General features: G+C 54.7%; 2 protein-coding genes across 7 annotated transcripts in view; one reads left to right on the top strand and one right to left on the bottom strand.

Annotated features, from left to right (window-relative positions):
• Nucleotides 1-15,766, top strand: part of LOC105467827 (periplakin) — a 56,814-nt gene extending 41,048 nt beyond the window's left edge. For both annotated transcript variants that reach the window (XM_011717550.3, XM_071084076.1), the window contains 14 exons: nt 257-352; nt 2,317-2,439; nt 2,625-2,771; nt 3,417-3,568; nt 4,365-4,462; nt 4,649-4,806; nt 5,840-6,018; nt 6,104-6,242; nt 7,121-7,314; nt 7,710-7,860; nt 8,967-9,050; nt 9,815-9,931; nt 10,777-10,869; nt 11,948-15,766. In XM_011717550.3, coding sequence (XP_011715852.2) covers nt 257-352; nt 2,317-2,439; nt 2,625-2,771; nt 3,417-3,568; nt 4,365-4,462; nt 4,649-4,806; nt 5,840-6,018; nt 6,104-6,242; nt 7,121-7,314; nt 7,710-7,860; nt 8,967-9,050; nt 9,815-9,931; nt 10,777-10,869; nt 11,948-14,611 — 4,395 coding nt within the window. In that variant the 3' untranslated portion in view covers nt 14,612-15,766. The remainder of the gene's footprint in view (nt 1-256; nt 353-2,316; nt 2,440-2,624; nt 2,772-3,416; nt 3,569-4,364; nt 4,463-4,648; nt 4,807-5,839; nt 6,019-6,103; nt 6,243-7,120; nt 7,315-7,709; nt 7,861-8,966; nt 9,051-9,814; nt 9,932-10,776; nt 10,870-11,947) is intronic.
• Nucleotides 15,767-15,917: 151 nt separating this feature from the next.
• Nucleotides 15,918-18,719, bottom strand: part of LOC105467828 (ubinuclein 1) — a 37,301-nt gene continuing 34,499 nt past the window's right edge. For all 5 annotated transcript variants that reach the window (XM_011717552.3, XM_011717553.3, XM_011717555.3 and 2 more), the window contains one exon: nt 15,918-18,197. In XM_011717552.3, the coding sequence (XP_011715854.2) occupies nt 18,148-18,197 (50 nt within the window). In that variant the 3' untranslated portion in view covers nt 15,918-18,147. The remainder of the gene's footprint in view (nt 18,198-18,719) is intronic.

The following is an 18,719-nucleotide window of genomic DNA, read 5'->3' as shown; positions in this document are numbered from 1 at the left end:
CAGACACAGCCCCCACTTGCCCCTTGTGCACCGCACAGCCTGGGCATCCATATGTGGCGTCCCTGTTTGGTCCCTGACATAACCCGTCTCTCCTCCTCCCACCCCTGAGCAGAAGTTGGCTACCTCTGTGGTAGCCACTCCCAGAGAGATGCCAGATGCCTCCCTCCCCCACCATGCCCTAGCCCAATATCCCAGTGGTCCCTCCCTTGGTGTCTGCAGTACCTGCCCAGTGGTGACCAGCCCCTTCTTCTGGCAGGCACACATGGAGGCTGTGCACGCAGACTGGAAGGAGTACCTGAACCTGCTCATCTGCGAGGAGAGTCACCTCAAGTACATGGAGGACTACCACCAGGTACCTGCCTCTCCTGGGAGTCCCCCCAGCACCAGTGGTGCTACTCTCTGAGAGCGCTCAGTGCCTACTTGGCTCATATGTGGCCTCGTGCTGCTTGGTCCAGGAGCCTTGCGGGGCTGCCATCCCAGGCCCCCAGCACCCATGCTTCTGATGGCGTGTGCAGACATGTCCCAAGCCTGCCAGCCCCTGTCCATCCTCCTTGGGGACCAGGGCCAGAGTCTGATTCCCCAGGTCACATGGGGTCTAGGGTGAGTGTGTGGGGTTTATAATCTTGGTAAAATAATATGCATGCAGATACATAAAACAAAATTTGTTTTTTGTTTTGTTTTTGTTTTTATTTTTGAGAGAGTCTCACCTTGTCACTCAGGCTGGAGTGCAGTGGTGCGATCTCGGCTCACTGCAACCTCTGCCTCCTGGGTTCCAGCGATTCTCCTGCCTCAGCCTCCTGAACAGCTGGGATTACAAGTGTACACCAACACACCCAGCTAATTTTTGTATTTTCAGTAAAGGCGGGGTTTTGCCATGTTGGTCAGGCTGGTCTCGAACTCCTGAGCTCAGGTGATTCGCCTGCCTCGGCTTCCCAAAGTGCACCCTGAGGCCCTGGCTCTGGCTGGATTACAGGTGTGAGCCATTGCACCTGGCCAGTTTGCCATTTTTAAGTGTACAATTCAGTGGCATTCATTGCATTCGCAATATTATGCAACCATCACCACCATCTACTTACAAAACTTTCTATCACCCCAAACAGAAACCCTATACCCTGGTCGGGCATGGTGGCTCACGCCTGTAATTCCAGCACTTTGGGAAGCTGAGGCGAGTGGATCACCTGAAGTCAGGAGTTCGAGACCACCCTGGCCAACATGATGAAACCCCATCTCTACTAAAAATACAAAAGTTAGCCAGGCGTGGTGGCCCATACCTGTAATCCCAGATGGGAGGCTGAGGCAGGAGAATTGCTTGAACCCAGGAGGCAGAGGTTGCAGTGAGCTGAGATTGTGCCATTGTACTCCAGCCTGGGCGACAGAGCGAGACTCCGCCTGAAAAAAAAAAGCAAAAAACAAAACAAAACAAAAAAACCCTGTACTCATTAGGCAGTAAGTCTTCCATTCCCGCTTCCGCAGCCCCAGGTCACCTTTGGTCTTCTTGCTGTCTCGTTTCACATCTAGAACGAATATGAAGAATCAGTGGGATCATGCAGTCTCTGCCCTTTTGTGTCTGGCTTCTCTCACTGAGCGTGTTTTCCGGGTTCGTCCGTGTTGTAGCATTTTCAGTGCTTCACTCCTTTTTATGGCTGAATCATATCCCATTGTATGGCTAGACCACTGTGTTTATCCACTCATCTGTGGCTGGACACTTGTCTGTTTCCAGAGGAATGAGAGTTCTTAAGAAGCTGCGGGTAATTCTTAGGATTGAGATGTCTGGGGAAAGCTGGATGTGGGCGACGCCGTGTCACTCCTTATTCACTGAGCTGCACGGTGGGCGCTTCAGGTCCTGTTCATGGCTGCAGCCCAGGTGCTCAGCCCAGGGGATAGCTGACAGTGACCCAAGAGCTGATAGACTGAAGAACGGGCAAGAGAATTTTCGAGAAAAAGGGGAGGCTATTATCAAAACCTAGAAAGAAACTCTAGTAGTAAGTCTGGGTGTTCCTAGTACAGAGAGAGGAATTGAATCAAGGACACCTCAAGACTTACTGGTATATCAAAGAAAACATGTCACAGAGGTGGCATCTCATGGATGGGTGGGAAGGGACCTGCCTTCTCCCAGTGAGGCCCCTAAGGAGCCAGCTCAGGGAGGGTGAGGCTGTTTCCACGCAGAGGAGCCTCAGGCTCAGTGCAGGGTCCCATGCTGGACTCCCAGTGAACCGGAGGCCCAGCCCCGCCTGGGGGATGAGCTTGAAGCCTCGGACAGAAGCCCACGTGCTTCTAGTGGTTTCCTGGCTGTGACAGAGCCACCTTCTCCCCAAGTTCCACAAAGACGTGAAGGACGCTCAGGAGCTGCTGCACAAGGTGGACTCGGACCTGAACCAGAAATACGGCCCTGACTTCAAGGACCGGTACCAGATTGAGCTGCTGCTGCGGGAGCTGGATGTGAGCGAGGGCCCAGGACCCCTGCTGGCCCGGGGGGCGGGGGACCCCTCTACACCATGCCTACCCTCAGCCCTGGACAGAGCCCCCCACAGCACCCCACCTGCTGACCCCAGCCCCTACTCGGCGCCCTCCCACCAAGGGGAAGGCTGTTGGTCTCACCGGGCCCCTGACCCTGTTCTCTTCAGGACCAGGAGAAGGTGCTGGACAAGTATGAGGACGTGGTGCGGGGGTTGCAGAAGCGAGGCCAGCAGGTGGTGCCCCTCAAGTACCGCCGGGAGACTCCGCTCAAGCCCATCCCCGTGGAGGCACTCTGTGACTTTGAGGGGGAGCAGGTGCGCGGGGCCAGCTCCTCTGTTCACATCACTACAAAGTCTTTGGGGTAACATGGCTGGATCTGGGGCCTCAGGCGACGTTCTCGGGAGCCTGTGCCTGTCTCCATGGTTGGTGTCACTCTGCCAACCCTTTACCTCATGCAGGCCGACTGGCACCCCCATGCCGCCCCCACCTCGCCTGCCCTGGCCTTGTGTTCCACCAGCTTAGCAACCCCAGTCCCACCTCAGAAGTCCCCGGCCAGGTTCTCATTGGCCCACTGAGTCACGTGTCCACCCTACACCAATCACTGTGGCCGGGGAACGCCAGTGTCTACCCTATACCAATGACTGTGGCCGGGGAATGCCAGTCTCACATTGGCCAGGTCCAAGTCACATGTCCATCTGGAGCTTGGGAATGGAGAAGGAATGAGACCACAGGGACTGGGAATTGGGAGGGACAGTTCCTCAAAGGGAAATGGAGGTGGGTTGCTGGGCCAGCAGCCTCAACATATGTGCTCCTCCTGCATAATCCTCCCAACTCTATGGGGAGGGTCCAAGTGATAAGCCGAGGGTCCCCAGGTCCAAGAGTCCAGGGTGAGATGGCTACCGCGCTCGCAGGCCCTCAGCCCCTCCCGGGACCCTGACTGTCTGGCCTGCCCTTGCCAGGGCCTGATTTCACGGGGCTACAGCTATACCCTGCAGAAGAACAACGGGGAGAGCTGGGAACTCATGGACAGTGCTGGGAACAAGCTGATTGCTCCGGCTGTCTGTTTCGTGATCCCCCCCACAGACCCTGAGGCCCTGGCTCTGGCTGACAGGTACAAGGGCGAAGGCGGGAGTCTGCATGGACCAGCCCCACCCCCACGGCTTCTCAGGCCCCATTCATAGCCCTGGGCATTTGGATTTAGCCTGTGGGGAGCGGGGGGTTGCTGACATTCTCCATCTGTACCCCCTTGGAGGTTCATACAGGAGAGGGGCAGATCGTGGGCCGGCTGACTTGCTGAACATGAATATCCAGCTCTTGGCTTCGTCCAGCAAGCAGTTTCTAAGGGCCCCTGGCTCCCACACGCACTGCTCCCTGTACCTGCAGGTCCCAGCCCCTCGACTGTGGACTCAGCTGGAATAAGGGCTGCCTCCTCTTTGCTCCCAGGAACCTTCTTCCACTGCACACACCACTTTTTATTGACTATCATATGTGTCAGTCTCGTTGGGCTCCTTGAAGTTCCTCTCTCCAGGGCCTAGTTAAGTACCTGGTGGAAAGTTGGTGCCCAGGAACTCCTTGCTGAATGCGTGGATGATTCAAGGAATGCCTTCATTTATTCATTCATGTATTTATTGAGCACCTACTGTGTATGCTCCCTCAGAGGTAACATCTTGGTGGAGATTATTGGACAATTTTAGGTAGTTTAAGACTTCCTATGAAGAAGGGGAAGGAGGAGGAGTTCTGAGCCCAGGAGCACACAAAGGCCAGCACGACAGTGAGCACTCGCTGTCTGCATCTAAGGAGCTGTCAGGCTCCTCTGGGGTGTCTGCCCAGCCAGTCTGCTGTCGTGTCTCTGTGGGTGCAAGGGGTGGTGGGCTGCCCAGGTTCCCAGCTCATTTCTGTCCTCACAGCCTGGGCAGCCAGTACCGGAGCGTGCAGCAGAAGGCAGCCGGGAGCAAACGCACGCTGCAGCAGCGGTATGAGGTGCTGAAGACCGAGAACCCTGGAGGTGGGTGCCAGGGCCACTCGCCTGAGGCTCTGGGGGTGCCAGGGAGGGGCTGGACCCAGGGTATATGCTGTGGATGAGATGGCAGGGGCCTGGCAGGAGGTGGGGGGCTGGGTACCTAGGTCCCTCCCTGAGCCTCACACCCCTGGCCCATTGTCACACCTGCCTGTGTCCTCCCTCCCTCCACAGATGCCTCTGACCTACAAGGGCGGCAGCTGCTGGCTGGCTTGGACAAGGTGGCCAGAGACCTGGACCGGCAGGAGAAGGCCATCACAGGGATCCTGCGGCCACCGCTGGAGCAAGGCCGGGCTGTGCAGGACAGTGCTGAGCGGGCCAAAGACCTTAAGGTACCTGTGGGTCAGGAGCACAGGCGGGGCCTGGGGAGCCCTGCACTGGCCCCCTGGCGGCCCCTATTCGAGGTCTTTTCCCCGTGGGGTCTTAGGACATTCACTGCAGGTGTCTGACAGGGACAGCCTGCTGCATGTAACCGGGTCCCGAGTCGTGGAGCTGGCAGGGCTGCCCTCATCACCTCCCCAGCTTCCAGACCAAGGACCAGGCCGCCAGGCTCTTTCCAGACATATCCCCAGGAGAAAGAGCCAAGGCTTGCACTGTCCCTGCATGGCTTGTCGATCTGACGCCTGGCGCGGCACATGGGCTGTGGAATTCCGCAGGACTGGGTCACTGGCTGATTTGACCGCAGACACGTTAGCTAAACCCCAGGCCTCTTCAGTAGGATGGGTTGACCCTGCTTGCAGGGCGGTGGCAAGGACAGGGTGAGCTGATGCCGGGGGCAATGTGGCAAGGCCACCACCACCCACCTCCTTTCCTACACAGTCTCCCACATCCTCAAGGCAGCCCTTTGAGGCAGGGAGTAGCACTCCAATTTTACAGAGGGGAATCTGGGATTGGAGAAGTGCCCTAGTCCCTGATGGGGCCTCACAGTGAGGGCCGAGTCAGGGTGAGAGGATGCGGGTCTCGGGTGTAACCTGACCCCACAAGTCCCTTCCTAAGTTGCTGGGAGTCATCACGCCCCCACCCGTGACTGGGTGGAGTCGTAGTACTCACCTCCCAGGGTTGCTGGAAAGGTTATTAAACAGAAGCGTTCACGTGCAGTGCTTAGGACAGCACAGGTCAGCCAGCTGCCTCGGTGCTTTTGGTGGCACTAGTCCACAGTCCACCTCAGCGGTTCCCTGGGATGCTCGTAAAAGATGCAGCCCTCAGGCTGGCGTCCAGACGCCGCATCAGAGCCCCAGAGTGTGCCAGGCCTTTCCAGCTGCTTCCACTATCCCTGATGTGGGAATGTGTGCCCACCCTGGCCACATCCTTGGGGGAAGGGGCTGCCTGGCTGTGTCCAAAACTGAGGGGCCCTGGTCCCCACAGAACATCACCAATGAGCTACTGCGGATTGAGCCTGAGAAGACTCGGAGCGCGGCTGAGGGCGAAGCCTTCATCCAGGCCCTCCCGGGCAGTGGCACCGCACCCCTGCTGAGGACCCGGGTGGAGGACACCAACCAGAAATACGAGCGCCTGGCGCAGCTGCTGGACTTGGCCCAGGAAAAGTGGGTGGCAGACAGGCAACATGGAGGTTGGGGTGGCGTCAGGGGACCAGGTGGGTATCCCCTGACGCCTGACTGGTGTCCTCAGAGTTGACGTGGCCAACCGCCTGGAGAAGAGCCTGCAGCAGGGCTGGGAGTTGCTGGCCACACACGAGAACCATCTGAATCAGGATGACACAGTGCCCGAGAGTAGCTGCATCCTGGACAGCAAGGGGCAAGAGCTGGCGGTGAGTCTGGGGCCCAAATCCCAGAAGTCCTTCTCTGAGCAGGTGAGGGCATCAGGCCCATCCACCCACCCCATCCGGACAGACGAGGACACCAGCATCCCGTCTCCCTGGGTTTAGAATGCCCAGTGTGACAAACTGGGAACTGCAAATGGAGGCCCGCAGGACAAATCCGAGCTATTCACGGGATCTGTGTGACCTATGGGATTTCAAATGCCAGCATTTTAAGATCAAATATCTGCAATAGACAGTGCAGTGGCACATGCTTGTAACACCAGCCATTCAGGAGGCTGGGGTGGGCTTGCTTGAGCCCCGGAGTTTAGGTCCAACGTGGACAATGTTGCAAGCCCCATCTCTTAAAAAAAAAAAAAACACCTAACAATCCATGTTCCCAGTATATCTTGCTGAGCACAGCTGGCATCCTGGGCTGCAGTCCACAGGGCAAGTCACGGGGCAGAGGAGCAGCTGCGTCCTCGGCCTGCTTTCCCCTCGCAGTTGCCACGGGCCCCCTTCCCGCGTGGCCTGCTTGAGCGCAGGAAACATTCAAGTCTGCGACCCGAGGCCCCTTATTCACACTCCCATCTCACGACCCGCTTTTGCCAAGGCCTCACGGCCCGTGGCAGGCTGTTCTAGTGCGGGGCACGAGCTGCCTGCTGCAGTGTTTTTAGAAGTTAGTTTTTCAGGGCTTTGGTCATTGTAATAAAACAGAAGATGGCAGAAGTGACCCAGGTTTGAGATGGACAGAGCAAGGCTCCAGTCCCTCCTCCTTGTGGCCTTGACCACCCTCCTACAGCCAGTGGCCCGGGGTCTGTCATCACCCGGCTCTGGGAGCTCTGGAACCTCTGGCCATAGCACCGCTGTCTCCTCCTCTGCCCGGCCAGGCCATGGCCTCTGAGTTACAGGCCCAGAAGTCCCTCCTGGGTGAGGTGGAGCAGAACTTGCAGGCAGCCAAGCAGTGCTCGAGCACACTGGCCAGCCACTTCCAGGAGCACTGCCCGGACCTGGAGCGCCAGGAGGCCGAGGTGCACAAGCTGGGCCAGCGTTTCGACAACCTGTGCCAGCAGGTGGAGCGCAGGTGAGGGTGCGGGGGGTGGTGGTCATTCTTGTTTTCTGAGAATGCGATCTAATTCCCTCTAAACAATGCTGTAGCCATGTCCCACAGATGGTGCCGTTTTTCTTTTTGGTGAGTTCGTCAGATTCCCTGACAGCGCTGTGGTCTCTCCTTTGAGTCATGATTACCTGGGTCTTGTAATCCACAATGGGCATCTCTGCAAGTCAGTGTATGTGGACTCACCCGGTTCTCCACACTCCCACCTGACATTCCCTAATTACCACCCACCCGTGTGGGAGATACTTAGGGTATCTCTAGTTAAGTTACATTTGATTGTTTCCCACTTTTTTTTTTTAAAATGAGGGCCCCGTAAGGCATCTGCTTGCTGTGGCCAAGGCCTGAATGCTTTGCCTTGGCAGGGCGCAGAGCCTACAGAGTGCCAAGGCGGCCTACGAGGACTTCCACCACGGCCGTGACCACGTGCTGCAGCTCCTCGCCAGCATCCCCAGTTACGAGCCCCAGGAGACAGACAGCCTCAGCCAGATGGAGACCAAGCTGAAGAACCAGAAGGTGAGACGGCCGCTTCTGCAGCCCCAGGCACACACTGGCGAGGGAGGGTCAGAGGTCAGCAAGCCCCTTTCTGGGGAGCCAAGCTTTTGGGAGGTGGAGCAGGGCAGAGGCCTGCCACAGCTATGTCCTCCCTGGGCCTCAGCTCTCAGGCTCCCAACACCCAACCCTCTGAGAACAAGATCCGAGTGTGTCGCTCACCTCTCCCAGCTCAGTGCCCCGCACAGGGCCTGGTGCAGAGTGGACGCCTGACGTGGGTTGGCTATCTGAGTGAGCAGCTACAGAATGAGGAGCCGCCTTTGTGGGGAAAATCCCATTTCCAGAGTTGGGACTCCGGCCTCCCCAGGCCCAACACAGTGCCTTGGGGTGAGGGAAGAACATGGGAAGATAAAGGCTGAGATGCAACTCCCAGGTCCACCCCATCAGCCACATCCCCACTTTGGAAACTTTACTTTCCTCACTCATAAGCTGGAGGTCACGATGCTTACCTTCTGGCATCATTTGAAGATCAAATGAGATAATCTAAGTCAGAGAGCAGAACAGTGTCTGGTGGTCCAAATCATCAGTAAACATTTGTTTCCTAGCAGAGATAATGATCTTGGCCCTTCACAGAGCCTTAGAATTGCCTTTTATGGCCGGGTGCAGTGGCTCACGCCTGTAATGCCAGCATTTTGGGAGGCCGAGGCAGGTGGATCACAAAGTGAGGAATTCAAGACCAGCCTGGCAACAGTGAAACCCCATCTCTACTAAAAATACAAAAAAAAACCTAGCTGGGTATGGTGGCAGGAGCCTGTAGTCCCAGCTACTTGGGAGGCTGAGGCAGAACTGCTTGAACCCAGGAGGCTAAGGTTGCAGTGAGCCAAGATTGCACCATTGCACTCCAGCCTGGGCAATGCAGTGAGACTCTGTCTCAAAAAACAAAAAAAACAAAACCAAAAAAAAAAAACTGCCTTTTGCAATGAACAATAATGTATACCAGGGAGCCATTCATCATACTTTGTGCTAGAGAAGAGTAAATTCAGATTCTGAGATTTCCAGCTACTTCATCCACGTTTGCTTTTTTAAATTTTTTTTCCGGTTCGTTTTGATTTTTAAACTGTGTCTTACAGAACCTGCTAGATGAGATAGCAAGTAGGGAGCAGGAAGTACAGAAGATCTGTGCCAATTCCCAGCAGTACCAGCAGGCTGTAAAGGTGAGCCGGGAAACTTCTGCCCGAAGCACAAACAGCAGGGGCCTCGTTCCTCCGTCCCCTGGTCAGAGAAGCAGCAAGCACCAGCCTTGGCACATGTGGGTGGAGCTGGCCATCCGGCGGCACTGCTGGCTGCTGTGCAAACTGGCATGGGCTTTTGGGAAAATAGCATGGTACTAGACATGCAATGCCGTAAAAGGGTTTTATACTCTGAAGCAGTAAACTCTTTGGGGGAATTTATCCTTAAAGAAAAAATACCAAAAAAAAAAAAAAAAGCAGGATAAAATTGTTGCAACAGCCCTATTTACAATAGCAAAACTAGTAAGCTGGAAAGGACGGGTGTCCAGTGGAAGGGGAAAGCTGCGTGAAGCAGCACACATCCACTTGCTGGATTATGAAGTCTGCAAGCTGGTAAACATGAGAAGAGGTGGTGGCAAGGTGAGACACGGTGATGGTACAATGTTAAAAGCAGCAGCAGCAGGTGAAAATCTCTAGGCATGTAGGAAGGTCGGGAGGGGAATTCGGGGGGTGCTTTTTCTTGTCTTGCATGTTACTGAGTGATGGAGCTCTGTACTGCTGAGGTATCGGTAATTCTCAAAACCTCCTGGCAATCACTACAGGGTGCAGCTGTGAGGAAGACCCGTGCAGATTATAAAACCAGCACATGGCACAGGGCTGGTCTGGGTCAGCCGGAAGGGGTACAGGAACATGTCTGTCTCTTCTAACCTGTTTTAATCTACCCTCTGCCATGTCTCTCACTCATGCAGGACTATGAGTTAGAAGCAGAAAAACTAAGGTCTCTTCTTGACTTGGAGAATGGAAGGAGCAGCCACATGAGCAAGAGAGCCAGGCTCCAATCTCCTGCTGCCAAAGTGAAGGAAGAGGTGAGTTTTGTGGGCCGGGCGGCCTCGGGACTGAGGTGGAGGCCAAGCTGCCCTGCTCCCCAGGGAGCATTGGTGTCACGCGCTGGCCTCAGAGATGCACATACAACAGAGAAGCCACTGAGAGCCCTCCTGTGTGCAAACAGGTTTGGTAAGAGAAGATGAGGAACTTGCTCTAGGGCAGTGACAGCGATATGCCTAGAAAGACAGCAAGGCTGGGCGCGGTGCCTCCTAGCACTTTGGGTGGCTCCTAGCACCTGTAATCCTAGCACTTGGGGAGGCCAAGGTGGGAGAACTGCTTGAGCCCAGGAGTTTGAGACCAGCCCAGGCAACAAAGCAGGACCCCAAATCTACAAAAAAATTAGCCAGGCGTGGTGGTGCACACCTGCAGCTGCTTGGGAGGCTGAGGAGGGAGGATCACTTGAGCCCAGGAGTTCAAGGCTGTAGTGAGCTGCAATCACAGCACTGCACTTCAGTCTGAGTGAGTGAGATTCTGTCTTTAAAAAGTAAAAACTTTTGAAAACACAGCTGAACAGCAGTGTCAGGGTCAAAGCCATGGATCTGGAAAGTTCCTCTTTTGCTCAGTAAGTAGAGTGGAGGGCTGATATTAGTCCCTTGCACACACAAGAAAGAACACTGGTGCTCAAAGTCAGTGTAGTCAAGACCCTGGTCTGGATCTTCTGCCTCGAGATCCAGTTTTCTCTCCACCAGTGAGACTAAAGCAAGAGTTATGCCTCTACCCGCAAATTCCATACTTCTCAAGAACCACGCCCACGCTCTCTAGCTCTCTGTTGCTTACCCTGTTGACACCCGTTTGTTGATCGCTCTCCTAAACGTCTTGTCTGCAGGAAGCAGCACTTGCCGCCAAGTTCACTGAAGTTTACGCCATCAACAGACAGAGGCTGCAGAATCTGGAGTTTGCTCTGAATCTCCTGAGACAGGTAACTGATCTTCGTAAGAAATCCTACTTCAAGCTGTGCTAACAGGTGACAAAGACGGACTCTGTCTCAGAGAAATAGTCTGTGAATTGATGGGAGTGTCCCCTTGCTAACGTTTCTGGGCAGGACCAGTGAAAAGACTGGCCCGAGCCAATGCTTCTACTGACATGAGAACTTATTCAACTTAGTAAACGTCTGCTGAAAGTGAATGCTATTTTCAGCTAAACATGGTGGCTCACGCTTGTAATCCCAGCACTCTGGGAGGCCGAGGCGGGCGGATCACCTGAGGTCAGGAGTTTGAGACCAGCCTGGCCAACATGGTGAAACACTGTGTCTACTAAAAATGCAAAAATTAGCTGGGCGGCGTGGCGCATATGCCTGTAATCCCAGCTACTCAGGAGACTGAGGCAGGAGAATTGCTTGAACCCAGGAGGTGGAGGTTGCAGGGAGACGAGATTGTGCCATTGCACTCCAGCTGGGCAACAGAGCGAGACTCTGTCTCAAAAAAAAAAAAAGAAAGCAAAGAAAATGAATGTTATTTTCTGAAGTCCATGATGTTTACGACAGCATTGTTTGTAATAGCAAGACACTGGAAGCGGTTCACTCTTCATCAGCAATGGGCTAAACTGCGGTCTGTCCAGAGTGGAAACTATGCTGCTGGTAAATCCTGAAGCAGTACTCTCTGTGCGGAGCTGGAATGAGCTCTGTCAGTGCAGTCAGCGGCAGGGCACACAGCAAGAATACCATTTGTGCAGGAAAGATAAACACATGGTGCATACTACAGACAGACATGCTTGTGTGAGCATAGACAGACACGCCCTAGGAAGGGGACCAGAGGTGGGAGACCGTGGTTTCATTTTAAACTCTTCCACAGCTCAAAAATGTTTTACCTAATTAAAAAAACCCCAAACTAGTTGTTTGATCATTTTTGAAAGTAACCCTAGAACTCTACAACGAACATGAACTGGCGCTGAGGGAGTCCCTTGGGGATCACAGGACAGCCGCTCTGACCAGCTGGGGACAGGCCCCACATGTGCTGCCAGAGCCTGGCTTTAACCTTGTCTTGTCTTCTCCATCACAGCAGCCGGAAGTCGAAGTGACCCATGAGACCCTGCAAAGGAACAGGCCGGACTCTGGAGTGGAGCAGGCGTGGAAGATCAGGAAGCAACTGGATGAGGAGACTGAGCGGAGGCAGCAGCTGGAGAACGAGGTCAAGAGCACCCAGGAAGAAATCCGGACCTTGAGGAATCAGGGGCCTCAGGAATCGGTGGTGAGGAAGGAGGTGCTCAAGAAGGTGCCAGATCCCGCACTGGAGGAGAGCTTCCAGCAGCTGCAGCAGACGCTGGCAGAGGAGCAGCACAAGAACCAGTTGCTGCAGGAGGAGCTGGAGGCACTGCAACTGCAGCTGCGTGCCCTGGAGCAGGAGACCAGGGATGGGGGGCAGGAGTACATGGTCAAAGAGGTCCTGCGCATTGAGCCCGACAGGGCCCAGGCGGATGAGGTCTTGCAGTTGCGGGAGGAGCTGGAGGTACTGAGGCGGCAGAAGGGCGCCCGGGAGGCAGAGGTGCTCCTCCTGCAGCAGCGTGTGGCCGTCCTGGCCGAGGAGAAGAGCCGGGCACAGGAGAAGGTCACCGAGAAAGAGGTGGTGAAACTGCAGAATGACCCCCAGCTGGAGGCAGAGTACCGGCAGCTGCAGGAGGACCACCAGTGCCAGGGCCAGCTCAGGGAGAAGCAGGAGGAGGAGCTGAGCTTCCTCCAGGACAAGCTCAAGAGGCTGGAGAAGGAGCGGGCCATGGCCGAGGGCAAGATCACCGTCAAGGAGGTGCTCAAGGTGGAGAAGGACGCAGCCACCGAGAGGGAGGTCAGCGATCTCACCCGCCAATACGAGGACGAGGCTGCCAAGGCTCGCGCTAGCCAGAGGGAGAAGACGGAGCTGCTCCGGAAGATATGGGCCTTGGAGGAGGAGAACGCCAAAGTGGTGGTGCAGGAGAAGGTGAGGGAGATTGTGCGGCCAGACCCCAAGGCGGAGAGTGAGGTGGCCAACCTCCGCCTGGAGCTTGTGGAGCAGGAGCGAAAGTACCGGGGTGCCGAGGAGCAGCTCCGGAGCTACCAGAGCGAGCTGGAGGCCCTCAGGAGGCGAGGCCCCCAGGTGGAAGTCAAAGAGGTGACTAAGGAAGTCATTAAGTACAAAACTGACCCCGAGATGGAGAAGGAGCTTCAGCGGCTTAGGGAGGAGATCGTGGACAAGACCAGACTGATTGAAAGGTGTGATTTAGAGATCTACCAGCTCAAGCAGGAAATCCAGGCCCTGAAAGACACCAAACCCCAGGTCCAGACCAAAGAGGTGGTCCAGGAGATCCTCCAATTCCAAGAAGACCCTCAAACCAAGGAGGAGGTGGAGTCTCTGAGGGCAAAGCTCTCAGAGGAGCAGAAGAAGCAAGTGGATCTGGAGAGGGAGAAGGCCTCCCAGGAAAAGCAGATCGCCCAGAAGGAGGAGGAGCTCTCGCGAGTGAAGGAAAGGGTGGTGCAGCAGGAGGTCGTCAGGTACGAGGAGGAGCCAGGCCTGCGGGCCGAGGTGAGCGCCTTTGCCGAGAGCATCGACGTGGAGCTGCGACAGATTGACAAGCTGCGGGCAGAGCTGCGGAGGCTGCAGCGCCGGCGCACCGAGCTTGAGCGGCAGCTGGAGGAGCTGGAGCGTGAGCGGCAGGCCCGCAGGGAGGCCGAGCGCGAGGTGCAGCGGTTGCAGCAGCGGCTGGCAGCGCTGGAGCAGGAAGAAGCGGAGGCCCGTGAGAAGGTAACCCGCAAGCAGAAGGTGGTGCTGCAGCAGGACCCGCAGCAGGCCCGAGAGCATGCCCTGCTCCGACTCCAGCTGGAAGAAGAGCAGCACCGGCGGCAGCTCCTGGAGGGTGAGCTTGAGCCCCTCCGGAGGAAACTGGCTGCACTGGAGAAGGCGGAGGTCAAGGAGAAGGTGGTGCTCTCCGAGAGCATCCAGGTGGAGAAGGGTGACACCGAGCAAGAGATCCAGAGGCTCAAGAGCAACCTGGAGGAGGAGAGCCGCAGCAAGCGCGAGCTGGATGTCGAGGTGAGCCGGCTGGAAGCCAGACTTGCGGAGCTGGAATTTCATAACTCCAAGTCATCCAAGGAACTAGATTTTCTAAGGGAAGAGAACCACAAATTACAGCTGGAGAGGCAAAACCTGCAGCTGGAGACCCGAAGGCTCCAATCGGAAATTGACATGGCAGCGACGGAAACACGAGACCTGCGGAACATGACCGTGGCAGACTCCGGGACCAACCATGACTCCAGACTGTGGTCCCTGGAGAGGGAACTAGATGACCTCAAGAGGCTCTCCAAGGACAAAGACCTCGAGATCGACGAGCTGCAGAAACGTCTGGGCTCCGTGGCTGTCAAGCGGGAGCAGCGGGAGAACCACCTGCGGCGCTCCATCGTAGTCATCCACCCCGACACAGGCCGCGAGCTGTCCCCGGAGGAAGCCCACCGCGTGGGGCTCATCGACTGGAACATGTTCGTGAAACTCAGAAGCCAGGAGTGCGACTGGGAGGAGATCTCAGTGAAGGGTCCTAATGGTGAGTCCTCAGTAATACACGACAGGAAGTCTGGCAAGAAGTTCTCCATTGAAGAGGCCCTGCAGAGCGGCAGGCTGACCCCTGCTCAGTATGACCGCTACGTCAACAAGGACATGTCCATCCAGGAACTGGCGGTCTTGGTATCTGGGCAGAAGTAGGCACAGCTCTTGTAACTCTTCATAGCAGCAGATGCTGGTTCTCCTCCGACGCTGTGACCTCCCTGGTGTCGTCTTCTCCCTAGCCCTGGTGCAGGCCAAGCATTTTTTTTTTTTTTTTGAGACGGAGTCTTGCTCTGTGCCCCAGGGTGGAGTGCAGTGGCGCGATCTCGGCTCACTGCAAGCTCCGCCCCACCGGGTTCACGCCATTCTCCCGCCTCAACCTCCCGAGTAGCTGGGACTACAGGCGCCCGCCACCTCGCCCAGCTAATTTTCTTGTATTTTTAGTAGAGACGGGGTTTCACCATGTTAGCCAGGATGGTCTCGATCTCCTGACCTCGTGATCCGCCCGTCTCGGCCTCCCAAAGTGCTGGCATTACAGGCCTGAGCCACCGCGCCCGGCCTAGGCCAAGCATTTTATACACACCCTTGCTGCCAGGCTGCTCAGAGTCCAGCCCACATATGGAACAGGCACTGGCTGAAGACAGGCAACTCTCGTTCCAACCATCCTTCACCCTAGTGACCCACTTCATCCTCCAATCATTGGACAACTGCATTGCCTTTTCCTATACACTCCCAGCAACAAACTCCTCGTGACACCTGCACACCATCTGAAAACCACTAAAGCACAAGCCAACCACAGCAGCCAAGCCCACTCCATGCAGCATGGGTACTGGTGGCACACCAGTGACACTGCCCCACAAAGGCCTGGGCCCGTGGGGGCTGCTGCCGGGCATGACATCTCTCCAGATTTCTGGCTTAAAACCAACTTTCCGTCACAGAAGCCTCCTCGGTAGTTACTCTGCTCATGAGACAGATCTGGGCTCCAAGCCAGCAAAGGTGAACAGAAACCACAAGTGTCCAGGCCTCGGTGCAAGAATGGACGTTAATTGTCAGCCAGACTGTCCCGGCACCTACAGAGAATGTTTCACAGTTCTGGCATTTAAATCCTTTGATAGTGGATTGTGTTGCTGTTAGCCTCAGTTTCAGTGCTTTACAAGTCTCGCTTATCATCTCATTGGTATTTAGGTATACAAACAGTTGATTATTCACCACACAAATTTCTGGTTCTCTGTATCTCATGTAGAACATAAGAAAATGGGAAGTAATAGGGAACTTTATTTATAGCATGAAAATAAACCTGGTGGCTGGAGTCTACTTTTACGGTCCACGTGTTTCTTCTTTTACATGCAAGGCTTATTTCCCCAACTCCCTCTTGGCTTTCAGCCAAAATGGATATTCCACATATAACAGCTCCTACAGGATGAACTACTTCCACAGGGTAGAAAAAAAAGAGTGAGAAAAAATGTTTTGGAAACCTTGAAACAATTTATTGAATCACTTTATACAAGATTAACAATCTCCACACCACCCCTAACACCAACATAGTCGCTGCACAAAAGCCACAGCCCCTCTCACACATAAGAAACGGCCACGCCCGGTAAGTGCTCAGAGACTTTCGCTGCACCAAGGAAACCCCTGCAGCCCCCAGACCCCGAGGCCGCTCTGCCCTACCCTCTGCTGCGGCCTCGCCTGTAGATCTGCCTTGCCATGGCTGTTCAGTCATTCGCTCTTTCATTACCACAAATAAAGCATAAACAAGAAAAAGAAATCTCAAACTCCCCATCAAAGAAACGTTTCCCTGAGGCAAGAGGCATCACTAGATTCCTAAAAATGAGGGTATTCTGCTCCAGCTGCGCGCGCAATGGTACATGGGGAGGAGGGAGCACCAAAGGGAAAGGAAGGAGGGGCTGGGACCCGGGTGTTTATGGGCAGAGAAGCCTGGAGAGTCCCTGCTCAGCCTCCACTGCCGGCCTCTGCTTGGCTTTGAGCTCAGCAATACAAATCTCTTCTTTGGCTCTTTTGCTACTACCTAAGACTACTCTGTAAACAAACTGGAAATCCAAGTTGCAAAAAATATATATAACAAAGGGATAAGGAATCCACTTAGCCCAATGTGAAACACAGATTGGTTCTTATGTAAAAAAGGAGTCAGAGCAGAGGCCAGGCCAAAGGGCGGACAGAGGTCTTGCTCCTTGGGAAACCAGGAAGGCCAGGAAACCTCTGAATGACGGATGAGTTACTGGGCGCTGTACCCTGGGAGTCAGGAGCCAAGAGCGATCCGTTTTCCCCCGGGTGTACGTGCTGAGGGCGCTATACTCTCAACGTGCCTGAGATCACTTAGCTGGAGCAGTCAGTTCAGACTCACCTTGTGGCAAAGACCTCACAGGACAGGCAAGTGCCCTCAAATCCTTGTGAAACAGCCACTGGTTGAGTGGTGACTTACGAGCTCTGCAGTAACTGTCCTAGTCTCTCTGATCCACTCCTCAAGCTCTTCCCGCACATCATCCTTAAGTCGACACATAACCCCACTGCCTGGAGGGCCCCCCCAGGACTTCAAGGCCTATTTCTACCTGGCAGACACTTCACAGAGGCCTGCTTCTGCCGCACTGCCTACGAATGATTTCTAAGAAGACAAACTGGAATGTCTATCTGTGACTCGGGACCCCTGGTATCCTTGACCCTCAGAAAGATGAAGGGCTTTGGGCTCTGCAGTCCAACTCCACAAACTCTGGAAAAGCAAAATGGGAGCCCTGGCTACACTGGGACTTGGAATTTGGGGGCCCAGACACCCTTCTAGTCAGGACGGCACAGATAATGATGTGCAAGTGTAAAAAACTCAAAACTGGCTTTGTCTTGAATACAGACATATCTTTAAAAAGGTCTTCATCTCAGATCCACTCAGAGAGCTGAATGGACATGTGTTGTCGAATTCTGCTCCACCATAAAGGCACTGGAATTATGTCTTCCTATAATATGATGTGTGAAGAACAGTCCCCTTCTATCCAATGCATTTAATGGTAATGATGAAAACTGAGCCCAAAATAGGTGTCTGTAAAAATCCTATCACAATTGTTGAATCTACAAAGGTCTTTTCTCTAAAAGAGCTTCATTGTCATGTTCTGAGGAGAAACTGGCCCCCACAGTGAGCACACCCTAGGTGTTCTTAGTATTCTGCAGGGACAGTGCAGGTCTCCTAGCTGTGGCTCTGGCCTGGGTTTTGTTCTCTTGAGCACACAGCCTTGGGATGAGGTGGCACTGTGACCATCCAGGGAGCTTACTGCAGCCAGAAGGAGCCCCTGAGCAGTGGGGTGCTCTGAGGTACTCTGACCAAATGCCAGGGGGTCAGGCAGATTCACCTGCAGGTGTGCCAACTGCTCTGCCACCAGAGCCTGTAAACACCATGCCTCCCACCATGGCCCAGCACACGCCCCAGCCTAGAGCTGCCCCTCTAACAACTGTCTAGCAACAGAGCCGCAAGGCCCAGAGCACAGGACAGTCTGCACCTCCTGAGCAGCAAGGGCCCGGCTCCCTCCGTGGGAGGCACGTCAGAAGTGCCAAGAAGCGCTCCACTGAGAACTCACGCTCCTCCAGAAGAACACCAAGCAGCAGAAAGGGCGCAGTGAGTGTCCATCCTGGGAGACCTGCACGTTCTGATTCCACCCAGATCCAAGTGGCAAGCCTTGCCTCTGAAGCGGTCACAATTTCCGTGGTACAGCAGGCCCTTTCCCGTGAAGCTGAGAAGCACCTGGAAAAGAGTAAGAAAAATTAGAACACAAGTTTTTCAGGCTCTCTGATTTCCTTAAGGCAGTAGTAACAAAACTTCAAGGGAAACATCTAAATAGCAAAAGTCACCAAATGCTGAGTGTTCCAGAGCTCAAACAAGCCATGAGACACCAGCAAGTGGTTATTCGTGTACACTGCTCCTGGCCGCAGCCTGCAAGCATAATAGCACTGCGAAGGTTCGTGGTCACTCAGCACGGTGTTCCCGGAAGAGCAACTCTGCTATGCAACTTGGGTTATGTCATCTCAGGCTACAACTGCCATCCTGAGGCGAGGCCTGACGATCACATAGAACTCAAGGTAGCAATGATCATTCATTCTCTTACCATCAAAAGACCCTCAGGTCCTGTAAAGACAAATTCAAAGGACTAGCATTCTCAGTCCACAGAAGAAAGGAAAGCAATGCAGACACAAGTCACACGGCTGAAATGCGCAAATAGCTTCTTACTTGCATCTCGTGTCATCCTATAAGCTGAAGTCCATCTAA

Source organism: Macaca nemestrina, chromosome 18, assembly GCF_043159975.1.
Source record: "Macaca nemestrina isolate mMacNem1 chromosome 18, mMacNem.hap1, whole genome shotgun sequence".
Lineage (NCBI taxonomy): Eukaryota > Metazoa > Chordata > Mammalia > Primates > Cercopithecidae > Macaca > Macaca nemestrina.
Note: the sequence above shows the minus strand (reverse complement) of the source record. Positions and strands in the feature narration are given on the sequence as shown.